Below are 13,702 nucleotides of genomic sequence, written 5' to 3' on the forward strand. Positions count from 1 at the left end.
TGATAAGGATTACTATTACTTTCGCTCAAAAGAGAGTCATTAGGATTTCTTTAGGCAAAGGTTGAGGTTTGCGTCACGGTGTCCGTACTAGCCTTGGTGCTTGGATTTGGTGTTCACGCGAGGAAAAAGATAGGAATCGAGAATTCTTTATGTTGCCGGAGGAGCAAGGCAAGGGAAGGACTGCCGGCCCGCAAATGCTCGGTCAGTCACCAACACGCACCCTGGTCTGCTAGCTGATTCTGACCTTCCCTGCAAGCCACTGCCGATCGATCGACAGCCCAATCAGCACCAGCATAAATATGCTCTCTGCCATAGCCTCCTAATCTCTTCTCTTATCTACTTGTAGTACGTGTTCTTTCCCCTCCACCGCGGCCAGAGAAGGAGGAGCATCGATCCATGGCGCGCTTCTTCGGCCGCCTGTGGGACAGAGCTCAAGGTAGCTAATCCTGTAAATTTCTTTCTATTTTCTTGATCCATTCGTGCGGTGTAACGGGCTGGTTGGTCGTAGGCAAGCTGGATGTTGTGAGGATATGTGAGAAGGTGTTCGACGAACTGGCCGTCCTCAACGCCGAGAAGAACGCCAAGCTCCTGGACGTCAAAAATCTCCACGTCGCCACCCTCATGGTTTACAAGTGAGAAAGATACCGCGCTCGTGTTTTAGCATCCATCTCTTTCGCCTCATGCATCCTCTGCTCTCGTTTCCTTCTAATTAACTCTGAACTGATCCGTCTCGTTGGGCGTCTCATCCAGCTCCATCAACAAGCAACTGGTGGGACCTCACAAGGACCCTCCATGCATGCAGGTCGTCAAGGAGAAAGCGGAGGTCTCTGCTCTCTTCCTATTTCTGAAATTTCTAGTGTATATCCATGGCGTTCTGCTCAGCTATATATGGAGATGATTTGGTTTGAGCGACTGCAGGGCTTCCGCGACAAGGGGATAACGCAGCAGGAGTTCCGGGAGCTGATCATGGAGTGGGTGAGGATGGACCTCCGCCTCGTCCTCGCCAACAAGGCCGCGGTGGCCGTCCTGGCGGCACCGCTGCTCGCCGTCACGGCCAAGAACGCCGGCAGGCAGGTGCCGAGGATGAGGGACGCGGTGGATAAGGTGCCCACGCCGCTGCTCTTCGTCGTCTTCTCCGCCGGGCTCATGCTCCTGCAGGACATCAGGGCAGGCAAGCAGTGAACACCTGAACCGGACGCGGTGAGCAATGCGCGATGTATTTAAGATGAGTGTGCACCTTTACTGGAAATTTGTATGCAGGCAGCTCGGTGTGAAAAATTTGTAGCCAAAGAAAGTGGTAAAGGGCCGTACGTAATGGCATTCAATCTTAATATGGTTATCAGGCGGCTCCACAACTGAATTTTTAGAATTTCAGTGTTCGTGCATTTGAAGGGCGGGTGCATAGTACTCCTACTGCTTAATACTTCCTATGTTTCTTTTCACTCCGCATATAAGATTTGTTTGAAGTCAAACTTCGTAAAGTTTAATCAAATTTATATGAAAATATATCAACATCTACAATACTAAAGTAATACAATATGAAAATTAATTTCACAATGGATCTAATGATAATGTTTTGTGAATGTTAATGCTTTTTCTCATAAAATTGATTAAACTTTACGAAGTTTGACTTCAGATAAATCTTACATGCAGAGTAAAAAGAAAGGGGGTAACTAGTTAATATATACCCTGCATCCTGCGGGAATTTATAGTAATAAAAATTCATCAATACTATAAGTAAAATATATGAGCATAAAGCTCTTTCACATTCTTGTCATATATGAATGGAAATAGCCAAATAGGCTTAGCCCTAAATGGAGGTTGATTGCACGTTATATTGCATCGTCACCTTCTCACTTTGGAAGAATGATCTGTTTCTAAAAAAGCAATTGATGATGTGCAGGGCTTGCATGTGCAAGAAAAATAAAATATGAAAGAAAAATAATATGAATTACAGAAAAATATTTCGCTCAAAAAAATAATATGAAAGAAGTACGTAGTTGATGACGTGGATGCTTACATGACATGCGAGGTGGGTGTGCATTTTGAGAAAAATATAATTCATGGGATCAATTATTTATGTGTACATGATATGTCATTACAAAGTATGAAGGTAAATATGATTGTGATGGCAGCTTAGAGCCTTAGACGGTGTGCTTTGCTGACAGTTGTAGCATACACATCATCAAGCCACATGACTCTTATTTGTGGGGTTCCACATAATCACAATCCACAACCACAACCATTCAAGTCATTATACATTGATTACGAGGATCATCAATTAATAAAAAAATGTAATGTATTTTGCTTAACCATTTAACATATTATACAAGGATTTAAAAGAAGTTTCACACAATGGGCATTGCCAACTTCATTTCTTAAGAGCATTCTACTCCGCTATTGTGTTATCTTTTTCATAATAGTAGGATGAGTTCAAGTGATACAAAAATAATGCCGCATAAAGTTTGATTGCTTCTCTTATTCTATAGCCATACCTACTAACCGGAAAGCTACTAAAGAGGATCCAAATCCATATTAGAAGGCTGAAGAAGAGAGGGGGGAAACTATTGGTTATCATCTTGTCAAAGCCACTAAGCAAGGGAAAGAGAAGGAAAGTCGTAACCAATGTATAATGGATAAGCTCACTTAAGATAACACACCATTCATTCTAATTAAAAAATGGGGTGTATCCTACGGGCCCAATCCATTCCAAAGAATTGTTTCACCGGGTTTTATTACTAACTGGGAATGAATTAAAATGTTTGAATGTATCCATATCACATTGTTGGCACAATTTATCATTCGTGTAGGAGCACATTGACTTTCTAAAAGGTAAAATAAATTTTCCCCATGTGGCTTCTGTTCTAAGGCACAGTGGACTTTTTATCCACTTTACTTCTATGGAGTGTTGTCCACTTGTTTCTAATTATATGTATGCAAGCGAGAAAGTTTCTTGGCAGGTTATCATGTACGTGGTTACTTTTGACCACATAAGAATATCAATACAGCCCGCTTATGTTACCTTATTTGTCAGTCCTCGTCTTTCATGTGCTCGATTTACCAGCTCCCCAACTTCCGCACACCACCACATCTCTCTTGGCTCCTCCATGTGTCCACCTCCACTCACACAACGACGAGGGTGACAGCCTCGGATCTTAGGTGTCGCGCGAAAGGGAGGTCACCATGGATCCCATGGGCACCAGTTAGATAGAAGCCATAGTGGATCTCATGGTCAGTAGACACTAATGACACCACCTCCACTCCCTCTCATACCTCCACGCCTTGAACGTGTATCTCTTCCAAAAATGGGAAGTGAGATGGAGGGTTGGCCCAACATGGCTTTTTGGGAGTGTCTGACACTAATAGCTAGCTAGTCTATTACCTTTTGTAAGAATCTTTTACATGTTGTGTCAAAGTTAAGTTTGGTTAAAGTACCACCTGTGGTGTGCATAGAGGGGAGGGAGATTTCTTTGCGCCGGCACATATAAGGGCGTGTTCGGATGCTCTCCGCTCCTCAGCTCTGCTCCCGGAGTTGATGGAGCGACGCCGAACAGGTAAACTCCGTGGAGTAGAAAACGGGGAGCGGAGCTGGTTACAGGTGAAAAATGGGGAGCTGCTATTTCTGAGATGTGAGATCCTTAAATCAAGGAGTTGATAAGATTTACAAGAAAACTGCCACCGCCAAGTGAAAACGGTTCGCGCGCCCACGTCCAACTCGCTCGTTCCTGTTTCCACGCCCAGCTCCACGCGAATAGGGAGCAGAGCTGCCTGCCGAACATCTCGTACTAGCGCTATTTTCTACAAGGAGTGGCATTTCTGGTGGAGAAGCGGGAGTTGAGGATTCGGAGGAGCTGGAGCATCTCCGAACACACACTAAAGTGTCATCCATTTATGTTCACAATTCAAAATATGAGTCGATGAATGTCAAAATAAGTAGTCCAAGAATAAGGCATTGATACAAAGTAGGTATCTCAAAATTCTTATAAAAACTTTCTTTTTGTGGGTAATACAGAAAAACAACAAGAGTGATGAGCTAACCGGTATTATAGGGTTCTTTATTTTTATTTATTTCATATATAGGCCGCAAGAATGCAAAACATTGCACAGAACTTAAAAATATGCACATAATACTCAGTCGTCTACAGTACGTGTTTTGAATTAAAACTGAAAGAACGGGAAATACACTGCTGAGCCTGGAGCATGTGCTGCGTACAACTTGTGTGTGCCCGTAGCATGGTCAGGAAAAGGTGTGAGGGAGATCTATTGACAGAAAGCGCCCACGAGACGAGATTAGATTAGCCAAAACAAAACCAGAATCACACACCGCCCGGAGACCTGAGATACTTCTGTTCTCTTCTTCCCCCTTTTCCACCCGCCATCTCTCCAGCCTCCGCCGACGCCCGACGCCATGGGGCAGGCCTGGGCGTCTCTGCAAGAGAAGCTCCAAGGTACTCCCACCCACCCCTACGCCGTCCCTTCGATCCGTCCGCCCCTCTTCTTCTCGGAAACTGAAGCACGAATCGAATTGGTGCAGGGCGGCACTGGAAGGAGAGGCAGGTGCGGAAGATCACCGACAAGGTGTTCGACCGGCTCACCGAGGACACCCAGAAGCCCGAGAAGGACGCCCTCAAGTTCGAGGAGGTCTACATCGCCGTCCTCTGCGTCTACAAGTACAACAGCCGGCCCAAATATATTTTTTTTCAGCGTCTATTTGTTCCTGCGATTCTTATTAGATGTTCCTGATGCTTCCTGCTGTTTTTGGTCGGCAGTGACATCAACAAGTACTTGCCAGGGCCGCACTACGACCCCCCGTCCAAGGAGAGGCTCAAGGAACTCATGAGAGTAATCGCAATCTCCCCTTCCCCTTATCCAATTTTTGTGATTTACTCCGTATTTGGTCAACTGGATATCGTGTTCTTCACCTGTGCATTCTACTTTTAGAAGCAAAGTACTCTTGGTTTCTGCTTTTCGTTCCCTGAACATGGCAAGCATACTCTTTACATAAGATTATTTAACTATCATGTGCACTCTGTTATCTATGAAGCGCCCTTTATGCTACATTTAGTATTGTTCACAACTCTGAACTCATCGCCCAGATAGCTCCGAATACCATTTTCTTGCCAGCGGAATTTTCCATTGTGTTATGTGCTATCGTCTATGATGCTGTCATATAGAGTACTGTATATTTGTAGGGAGTTAGAATTGTTTATAACTGTGAAATAATCACCTTGATACCTCTAAGTATCTTTCTTTTCTGACGACGAAATGTGCACTGTTTGGTGGATAAGTTACAGCTTTGATTTCTATAGACAAACAAGTTACAGCTTTGACGGATATCTCAAACGCGCAGGAGTTTGACATCGACATGAACGGTCTCCTGGACCGCGAGGAGTTCGCGGAGTTCATCCGGAAGCTGACCGCCGAGTCACTCTGCGCGATCAGCCTCAAGCTGATCATCACGCTGGTCGCCGCCCCTGCGCTGGCGCTGGCGACCAAAAGGGCAACCGAGGGCGTCCCCGGCGTCGGCAAGGTAGTGCACAAGGTGCCCAATGCCATCTACGCCGCCGCCATCACCATGGCTGCCGTGCTCATCCAGAGATCCGCCGAGGGCGTCGAGTAGAAGCAGCATCAGCGGCATGAACTGTAGATGCATCGGGCAGCCAGTGGGGTTGTAAATGTGCTGTGATTCGCCGTGTGAAGGGAAGGGTGATGCCCTGTGGGACTTGTATTTTTCTGTAATATCTTCCGGTTTGTGCTTCTTGGTGTTGTTAGCCTGGTGCCCTGGTTGGATTCATAAAGACAGTATTAGCTTCTTGACATGATAAATTCAGGTACTGAATAAAGTCGTGGTCCTGCTACTCTTCGTGATGCTTTGCTGCTTTCAGATTGCTCTTCTTTTGACGCACGATATATTCTTTTTCTTTTAATGAGAGGTTCAGTTAACTCCCTTTTCTTTCAGTTTCTTAACTCTTTTTTTTTACAAACTTAAGTTTCTTAACTCCTTTCTTTTGAGAGGTTCTGTTAACTCTTTCCGGCCATTAAGAGAACACAGTTTCTGCTAACATTGTTTTTTTGAGAAATATTCTGCTAACACAGTTTTGTAGTGGCAGCTACGCGAGTGCCACCTGATGGGAAATGATAGTGGGCCGGCCATTGTGCAACTCATTAATAATTATTTTTGTTAAAAAATAATAAAATAAAAATCTTAAAATTATTGCAATGGAGAGTTTTGTATGTGTAAATAAAAACTGCTCATGTTCCTAGAAATAAATGTTCTTATATGCAAAAAAAATCATACCAATTAAAAAAAAAAAAATTTGCGGGAGGCCAATTAAAAATTGTTCACCATGAATGGAAAAAAATTATGCACATATCTTTTGAAAAGTTCATGAATTGCTTTAAAAAATATTCACAGATGTCCCTCCGGAAATACAAAATATAAAGAAGAAGAAAAGAAATACAAAACAAAAAAATTTGGAAAAACGGCAGGATGTGATATATATTTAGGGAAAGTACCGAACACATCCCAATACCCCCCCCCCCCCCCCCCACCACCACCACCATGGTGCTTCTCTAAACAGGCTCATACAAAATTGAGAAATGTGAGTAATATACAAGAATTATTTCAAAACTTTTAAAATGTCAAAATATTATTTCCAAAATTTGAAAATGTTATGCGCGTATTGCTCAGGTAACCTTGATTGTTGTTTTTCTTTTCTTTTTTGCTAATGCCGAAAACACAGCAATTGAGCCATATGGGAATGAATATATCTTGGTGGAATAACATATGCTTCGCCATTTCTCGGAAGCTAACAGTTATTCCTTTCTGTTGCCTTTTTGCTCCTTTTGGAATGACTTGCGAAATACAGATGTCTTGACAGGATAGATTGTTGGTGTCACCTTGTTTCCGTTCTGAATGACTGTTTCTCGCTTTGCAACACTAGTAGTTGCTCAAAATGTTTTTTCCAATGTCATAACTCATAGCAGTGTTTACTTGAGTCGTGAATGACTCCCTACTGCACAAAATGCCGCATCGATCATGTACATCACCTAAACCTGATAGCAATCAGTTACAGTCGAGTTAAAAAACCCTCCCGAAGGTGTCAGGCAGACAGACAGTTCTAGCATAAAAAATTCTCCTCGACGAGCTTTAAGCTAAAGAGACACAGAAGATAAATAAACTGCCCCATCATTTCCGGATCTGAGTGGGTGTTCAAATTAGGCGGCGGCAGCAACCATAGCCGTCCGAGCAGTCGTGAAAGTCGAGATCAGTGCCCCAAGCTGCAGTTTGTCGTTGCAGGCGAAGGTTAGCCTATACCTGCACAGAAATGATGTCAATAACGTTGCTGACTGTTTGAAGAGGCACTGCCAAAAGAATTATCTGACTTTTGGTCCCAGTACTTCGGGAATATAACAATTCAACAAGTCAAAAGAAAAATATAATCGTATCTCATTCCTGGGGAATATTTCCGAGGATCATTTTAGATCATATAAGGAATCCAGTACAGTACAAAACCAAACATTCCAGATAAGCAAAAGGTTTCCTAGGCGTAATTGCTTCGTTGAAACTACCACATTTTTCACTTTCTGAAAATCAACATGTTGGATGTGCAGAGAACACACATGCCAAGTTAACCAAATACGAATTATGCTTTGGAGTGTGGCACTGTTTCGGCAACATGATTTGTGTCGATTGTTGCTTTGCTTAGTTGACTAAAGTCTACAGCCTAAAGGAATGACCATACTCACCAAGCCAGCCTGGCCATACCATTACAGTTACTGAACTATGGTAAGTACTTCTTGTGTGAACTAAAATGACTACTGGAATAACACAATAAGCATAAATCATATCATCAGAACAAGTAAGGTAATTTAACTTGTGAGAAGTGAGCACACAGTGTAACTATTACAGTTAGGTGTCGCAATTTGAGCAGAATCATCAGCAAAATATATCTAATCGATGACAACTTTGGTTAAAATTGAACTTTAAAAGTATAGACACGACATACTCGATATCTGCCAAATCATTAATCAACTTTACTCGTACATTGGATGGCATATTAATTTTGAACACAAACCTGCAAAAAATTAATTGAAATAATTAAAAGGAAGCTTAGTAGGATTTGGAGAATAAGGAAGCTTAGAAGGAACGAAAGGGAGAGGGAGCACTTACATAGTGACCTCCCTTATGATATCAATCAAGGCCAGACCTTTTCTCATCTTTGTATCAGATATATCTGAAAAGATATGGATACAGATTGCACATTAAGCACACATTTAGATCATGAATTGTGAAACATGGTAATGGTAATTAGGAGTACATTTGAAGCTGGTTGAAAATGGTTCATTTAGTAACCAACTCGCTATCTGCTCAATATCTTTAGGCATGGGATTTCCCGTGCAAAGGTAGACAGCTTCTTCTGTTATTTGTGAGGATGCCATGTGTGTTGACTGCATACAAAAGGCAATGCATGTCAGTATCAAAGCAAAGGTACATCAGCTCATGGAACAAAACAATGGATAACAATACAGCAGCTTTGGAATATTAAAAAAAAACTTGAGATTATTCAGACGTAACCTGCAATATATTCAAAGCCTTCCTCATGTCACCGTTACTTAACCGCACGAGGGCTGTCAAGCCACCCTTATCGACATCAAGTCTGCAAGAACAAGCATAAACCTAGTGTTGTCATACTCAAATATATAGAAAAATAAAAATAAAAATTACTGACTTCTAAAGTCCCAACAGAGTACTGAAGTTAAGGATAGAAAACTGAGGAACCTGACAAAAGGTCCAGATTCCTAACATAATCTTACAACAAAAGGGTAGGTTCTTACCCCTCAGATTTTATTACATGTTGAAGACGCTCACTAACATTAGTGCCATCAAGTGGAGCAAATCTAAACCTAGTGCACCTTGATTGTAGTGCTGGAATTATTTTGTTCACATGGTTGCATATCAGTGCAAACCTTGTGCTCCTTGTATACTTCTCAATGACTGCAAGTCGGATCAATGTAAATATTTAATGAAAATAATAATATCATCTGGGTAAAAAAAAGGACGAAAGAATAGAAAAACCTCTTCGCAATGCAAATTGTGCATCCTTGGTCATGGCATCGGCTTCATCCAAGAGGACCAACTTAACAGCAGGCTTTGCTCTACAGTTAACAGCATTGTGAAGAAGTGAAGAACAATACTATAATTGCTTAATACTGCAATAAATCTTCTTTCTTCAACAGTTCATTCAACCATACTAGCAACCCAATGCAGTTAAGGAATCAAGTGTGGGTATCAATAGACGCATGCAAGTAAGCAACTCTAGCACAGGTATTTAATTGAGATTGTAATTGCGTGCTTACAACCATACAACCTCATGTTAAAACTACGCATGCAAGTAAGCAACTCGAGCACAGGTATTTAATTCATATTGTAATTGCATACTTACAATATTATTATTTTCTTATGTTAAAACTACGACCTCATGTTAAAACTAAGGGATCCTTTTCTTAGCAAGCTACTGGAGTTCCACATTAGAACAATGATAGGGCCAATGGAAATCATCTATTAAGCCAAGCACAATACAAGGAACACCAGCCACCCACATGCATCCACACAAAAAAAGGTAAGAATATTCACAATTTTTTGCAACGAAACATAGCACTTAGTGTATACCCAAAAGAGAGGCTGTGTGCACTAGCAAAGTCCTGTATCTGCTGCCTTACAACACCAATCCCACGTTCATCTGATGCATTGAGCTCAAGAATCATGTTGCCATACTGCGAGCCATATATCTTCCTCGCGACAGCTAGTATCGTTGATGTTTTCCCAGTGCCAGGTGGACCGTAGAGCAACAAATGTGGAAGCCTATTCTCATCTGTAAGCCTATCAACTACAATAAATAAAATGATATAAACTTATTAGATTACCTCACAGATTCAAAGTGCGGAAACAGAATCATGCATTAAAGGTGTTTTTTTTTGCCAGGCTAGTACTAGGTAATAATAAAATGTTACAGCTTAACAAATCTCAAAATGTGTGACAGCTTACAGAGAGCTTGATTTTGGGGCGAAAATACCCAATCTGACAACAGATACATACGAAATCACTCGAGAAAACCACTCTTCACCCCCAAATCACAGGTCACATTAACAGTGTGCCATTGTGATAGTGTCTAACCTAACCTCTAAAGCATCAAATAAATCTCAAACAGCACACTGCTATATTAGAGAAGTCCAATATCCTAACCATATGAACCACCAGACTTCATCAAATCACTAGCGAAGCCATACTACATGACTACTCCACCAAATCCATACACCATATTTAACTATCATGTGCTAAAAATCGTAGAGGTAGTGAAGGCCGGAACCAACGGGAGAGAGGCACTCACTGGTGTCCACGATGTCGCGGTGGGCGGCGACGTCGGCGAGGGACTGGGGGCGGTACTTCTCGACCCACGGCGAAGATTTGACGGCGGCGGCAGCGGAGAGGGTCGCCTTGCCCTTGGTGGCCGGCCGCACGGCGGCGGCGTCGATGTCCATCGGAGCTGCGGCGGTGGTTCCGGCCATGGCGCGGCAGGAAAGGCAGAATTCCGGGTTGGGGGAATGGACTGGTCAGTGGTGCGGCTCTGGGCTCCAGCCCATTTCCGGCCCCAGACGTTACAGCAGATCCGGGACCTCCTAACTGACAGCTAGTATAGACCGGCCCATCATGAGGCAAAGCGAAATCGCTCGCCACACTCCAGCGCACACCTTCGTCGCTTTCGTGTGTTCTACTAGAAAACCGAGTGGCTCAGAGCTGGCGATCAAAATTCAAAATGTTTTCACATGAGGGCAAATCTGAGGCGAGTGAAAAATAGAATAAAAGTGTTGATGAAATCAGACGGGAACAGAACAGAAGATAAACAGGAGATGAAGGAGATGACAAAGGCGTTCTACACAGCTCTATACACTTCTGAAGGTACAGAGAATATGCAAGAGGTTATCAATACAGTCCCGCGCAAAGTGACACGCCAAATGAATGATGTTCTGAACGCTCCCTATAAAGTCGAGGAAGTAAAAACTGCGTTGTTTCAAATGTCACCTCAGAAGGCTCCCGGGCCGGATGGTTTTCCTGCACAATTTTTTCAGAAACACTGGGATATTTGTTCTGAGGAGGTGACTAAAGTTGTCCTTAGAATTGTGGAAGGTGTGGAAAGTGCCCGTGAGATCAACAACACGGTTCTGGTGCTAATACCCAAGGTAAAAAATCCCACGCTTCTTACACAGTTTCGTCCCATCAGCTTATGCAATGTTTTGTACAAAATAGCATCCAAAGTTATTGCTAACCGTCTGAAGAGTGTGCTGCCAGACATAATCTCCGAGGAGCAATCAGCCTTTGTTCCGGGCCGTCTTATTACTGATAACATAATTACTGCATATGAATGTTTGCATTTCATGAAGCGGAATAAGGCACAAAAAAACAGGCATTGTGCACTAAAGCTTGACATGATGAAGGCCTATGACAGGGTTGAATGGAGTTATCTGAAGGAAATCATGCTAAAGCTGGGGTACACGAGCAGATGGGTGAATATTGTCATGGGTATGGTCACCTCAGTCTCGTTCTCAGTTCTTTTTAATGGGGAGAAGTTAGAAGAATTTGAGCCTACTCGTGGAATTCGACAAGGGGATCCTATATCACCTTACCTCTTTTTGCTAGCAGCAGAGGGCCTTTCGTGCCTCTTATAAACTAGAGTTCAGTCATCTAATCTGGGTGGAATACAGATGGCTTCATCAGCTCCGCCGGTGAACCATTTGTTGTTTGCAGATGACAGCCTGCTGTTTTTTAAAGCAAATGTTGAGGGAGCTGAAGAGGTTTCCCAATTGTTGGAGATATATGCTAGAGCATCTGGCCAGCGGATTAATAAGGATAAGTGTTCACTGTTCTTTAGTAAGGGATGCCCAGAGTCCATAAGAGCTGATATTAAAACTATCTTGCAAATCCCCAACGAACAGTTAAATGAAAAATATCTTGGCATGCCTTCTGATGTTGGGAGTTCAAAGAATGGTGCTTTCAAGTACCTCAAAGATAGACTATGGAACAAGATACAAGGGTGGATGGAGAAACTACTTTCAGCAGCGGGGAAGGAGGTGCTTATTAAATCAGTAGCACAAGCTATTCCGGTGTACTCAATGTCTTGTTTCAAGCTTCCGAGGGGTTTATGTCAATAGTTGACATCAATGATCAAAGCTTTTTGGTGGGGAAGTAAACAAGGCAAGAGGAAACCTTATTGGGTGTCATGGGACTCTATGAGCATGCCAAAGTACATGGGGGGGGGGGGGCTGGGCTTCCGCGACTTTGAAATCTTTAACTTGGCGCTATTGGCAAGACAAGCCTGGAGAGTTTTGGAAAACCCTAGTTCGCTAAGTGCTCGAATCGTGAAAGCGGTGTATTTCCCAGAAGGGGACCTCCTGACAACCACTATTGGTGGGCATCCCTCCCAGATATGGAGGGGCTTGATAGAGGGACGCGATATCATGCAGGTTGGACTAGTCCGGAGGATAGGCAATGGAAATACGAGTCATATTTGGGATATGAATTGGTTACCCAGGAAGGAAAATATGAGGCCCATTGTCGCTTTAAAATCAGATCCACCGATGATGGTGGCGGAGCTAATTGATCGCGACAATGCTTGCTGGAACACAACTTTACTAGGTGAAGTTTTCCTCCCATATGATATAACAGCTATTCTGAAGATACCAATCTGTACAAGAAATATGGAAGATTTCTGGTCATGGGGCTTTGAAAAGAACGGTATCTTCTCTGTGCGTTCTGCTTATAGCATGATAGTGGATATAAAAAGGAGGCGCGAGGACTGGCTAGAAGGTAGAGGCGGATCCTCTGACACGGCTGCAAACGAGAAGGCCTGGGATACACTATGGAACGTGCATGTTCCGGCGAAACTCAAAAACTTTCTCTGGAGATTGGCCAAAAATTCGCTACCTACAGAAGATATTCGAAAGAACAGGAAAATGTCACACCATGATCAGTGCTATGTATGTGGAGCCGAGGACTCGTGGAGACATAGTCTCCTTGAGTGCACCATGGCAAGATGTGTTTGGTCTCTTGTTGATCACGATTTGCTGGACCACGTAATTGCCACATCTGAGCCGTCGGCACGAGCCTGGCTGTTCTTCATGATGGAAACTCTTGATCGTGAAACACTCACAAGATTGACAGTTACCTTGTGGGCAATCTGGTATGCTAGGAGACAGCTTATCCATGAAGGAATACATCAAAGTCCACATGAGACACACAGGTTTGTGCTTAATTATATAGCAGACCTAGTCCAGCTAGAGCCGGTGCAAGAGACACAAAGAAATACAAGTCATCCACATGCTAGGCAGGCTCCAAGATGGGTCCAACCCCCAGAGGGTTTTGTGAAGATCAATGTAGACGCTGGAGTTTCAGAGGGAACAAACACTGGAACAGCAGCAGCTTTATGCCGTGATCGGGATGGAACTTATTTGGGTTCTTCCATGCTGGTAATTGAGGGGCTGATGGACCCAACTACACTAGAGGCAATAGCATGCAGAGAAGGTATGGCGTTGGCATTGGACCTGGGAACGAATCATATACAGATTGCTTCTGACTGTAAGCAGGTAGTAAATCATATCCATCAAAGAGCTGGGGGCGACCATGGCATTATCATCAAAGAGATCT

At 43.2% G+C, this 13,702-nt stretch overlaps 3 protein-coding genes and 1 non-coding gene across 4 annotated transcripts; 3 read left to right on the forward strand and 1 right to left on the reverse strand.

The window, feature by feature from the left end:
* The first annotated feature begins 259 nt into the window (after nt 1-259).
* On the forward strand, nt 260-1,388 carry LOC109749630 (uncharacterized). The gene is made up of 4 exons (XR_005770019.3): nt 260-436; nt 509-632; nt 751-823; nt 919-1,388. It is a non-coding gene; the product is annotated as an uncharacterized protein (transcript).
* Nucleotides 1,389-4,291: 2,903 nt separating this feature from the next.
* On the forward strand, nt 4,292-5,863 carry LOC109749642 (uncharacterized). The gene is made up of 4 exons (XM_020308592.4): nt 4,292-4,448; nt 4,535-4,670; nt 4,770-4,842; nt 5,351-5,863. Exons 1-4 carry the CDS (start codon nt 4,409-4,411, stop codon nt 5,618-5,620), a joined length of 519 nt encoding a protein of 172 aa, XP_020164181.1. The 5' UTR covers nt 4,292-4,408; the 3' UTR covers nt 5,621-5,863.
* A 1,084-nt stretch (nt 5,864-6,947) lies between these two features.
* LOC109749628 (replication factor C subunit 3) lies at nt 6,948-10,640 on the reverse strand. Its single transcript, XM_020308579.4, has 9 exons — nt 10,392-10,640; nt 9,674-9,890; nt 9,080-9,159; nt 8,839-8,998; nt 8,579-8,660; nt 8,322-8,451; nt 8,174-8,237; nt 8,010-8,078; nt 6,948-7,318 (listed from the first exon to the last, which is right to left on the reverse strand). Exons 1-9 carry the CDS (start codon nt 10,567-10,569, stop codon nt 7,219-7,221), a joined length of 1,080 nt encoding a protein of 359 aa, XP_020164168.1. The 5' UTR covers nt 10,570-10,640; the 3' UTR covers nt 6,948-7,218.
* A 1,123-nt stretch (nt 10,641-11,763) lies between these two features.
* Nucleotides 11,764-12,210, forward strand: LOC109749633 (uncharacterized). The gene has a single exon (XM_020308583.1). The coding sequence runs from the start codon at nt 11,764-11,766 to the stop codon at nt 12,208-12,210; it is 447 nt and encodes a 148-aa protein (XP_020164172.1).
* The last annotated feature ends 1,492 nt before the right edge of the window (nt 12,211-13,702 follow it).

The sequence above is a fragment of the Aegilops tauschii genome, chromosome 2 (genome assembly GCF_002575655.3).
Source record: "Aegilops tauschii subsp. strangulata cultivar AL8/78 chromosome 2, Aet v6.0, whole genome shotgun sequence".
Taxonomy (NCBI): Eukaryota; Viridiplantae; Streptophyta; class Magnoliopsida; order Poales; family Poaceae; genus Aegilops; species Aegilops tauschii.

Bases quoted from the DNA above. Each gene is read 5' to 3' on its own strand.
- LOC109749642 (XM_020308592.4), top strand. From the start codon at position 4,409: ATGGGGCAGGCCTGGGCGTCTCTGCAAGAGAAGCTCCAAG. The intron at 4,671-4,769 runs GTACAACAGCCG...TTTGGTCGGCAG, and splicing joins GCCGTCCTCTGCGTCTACAA to TGACATCAACAAGTACTTGC. The intron at 4,843-5,350 runs GTAATCGCAATC...TCAAACGCGCAG, and splicing joins GGCTCAAGGAACTCATGAGA to GAGTTTGACATCGACATGAA.
- LOC109749628 (XM_020308579.4), bottom strand. From the start codon at position 10,569: ATGGCCGGAACCACCGCCGCAGCTCCGATGGACATCGACGCCGCCGCC. The intron at 8,238-8,321 runs GTACTCCTAATT...ATATCTTTTCAG, and splicing joins ATTTTCAACCAGCTTCAAAT to ATATATCTGATACAAAGATG. The intron at 7,319-8,009 runs GTATGTCGTGTC...ATTTCTGTGCAG, and splicing joins AATGATTTGGCAGATATCGA to GTATAGGCTAACCTTCGCCT.
- LOC109749633 (XM_020308583.1), top strand. From the start codon at position 11,764: ATGGCTTCATCAGCTCCGCCGGTGAACCATTTGTTGTTTGCAGATGAC.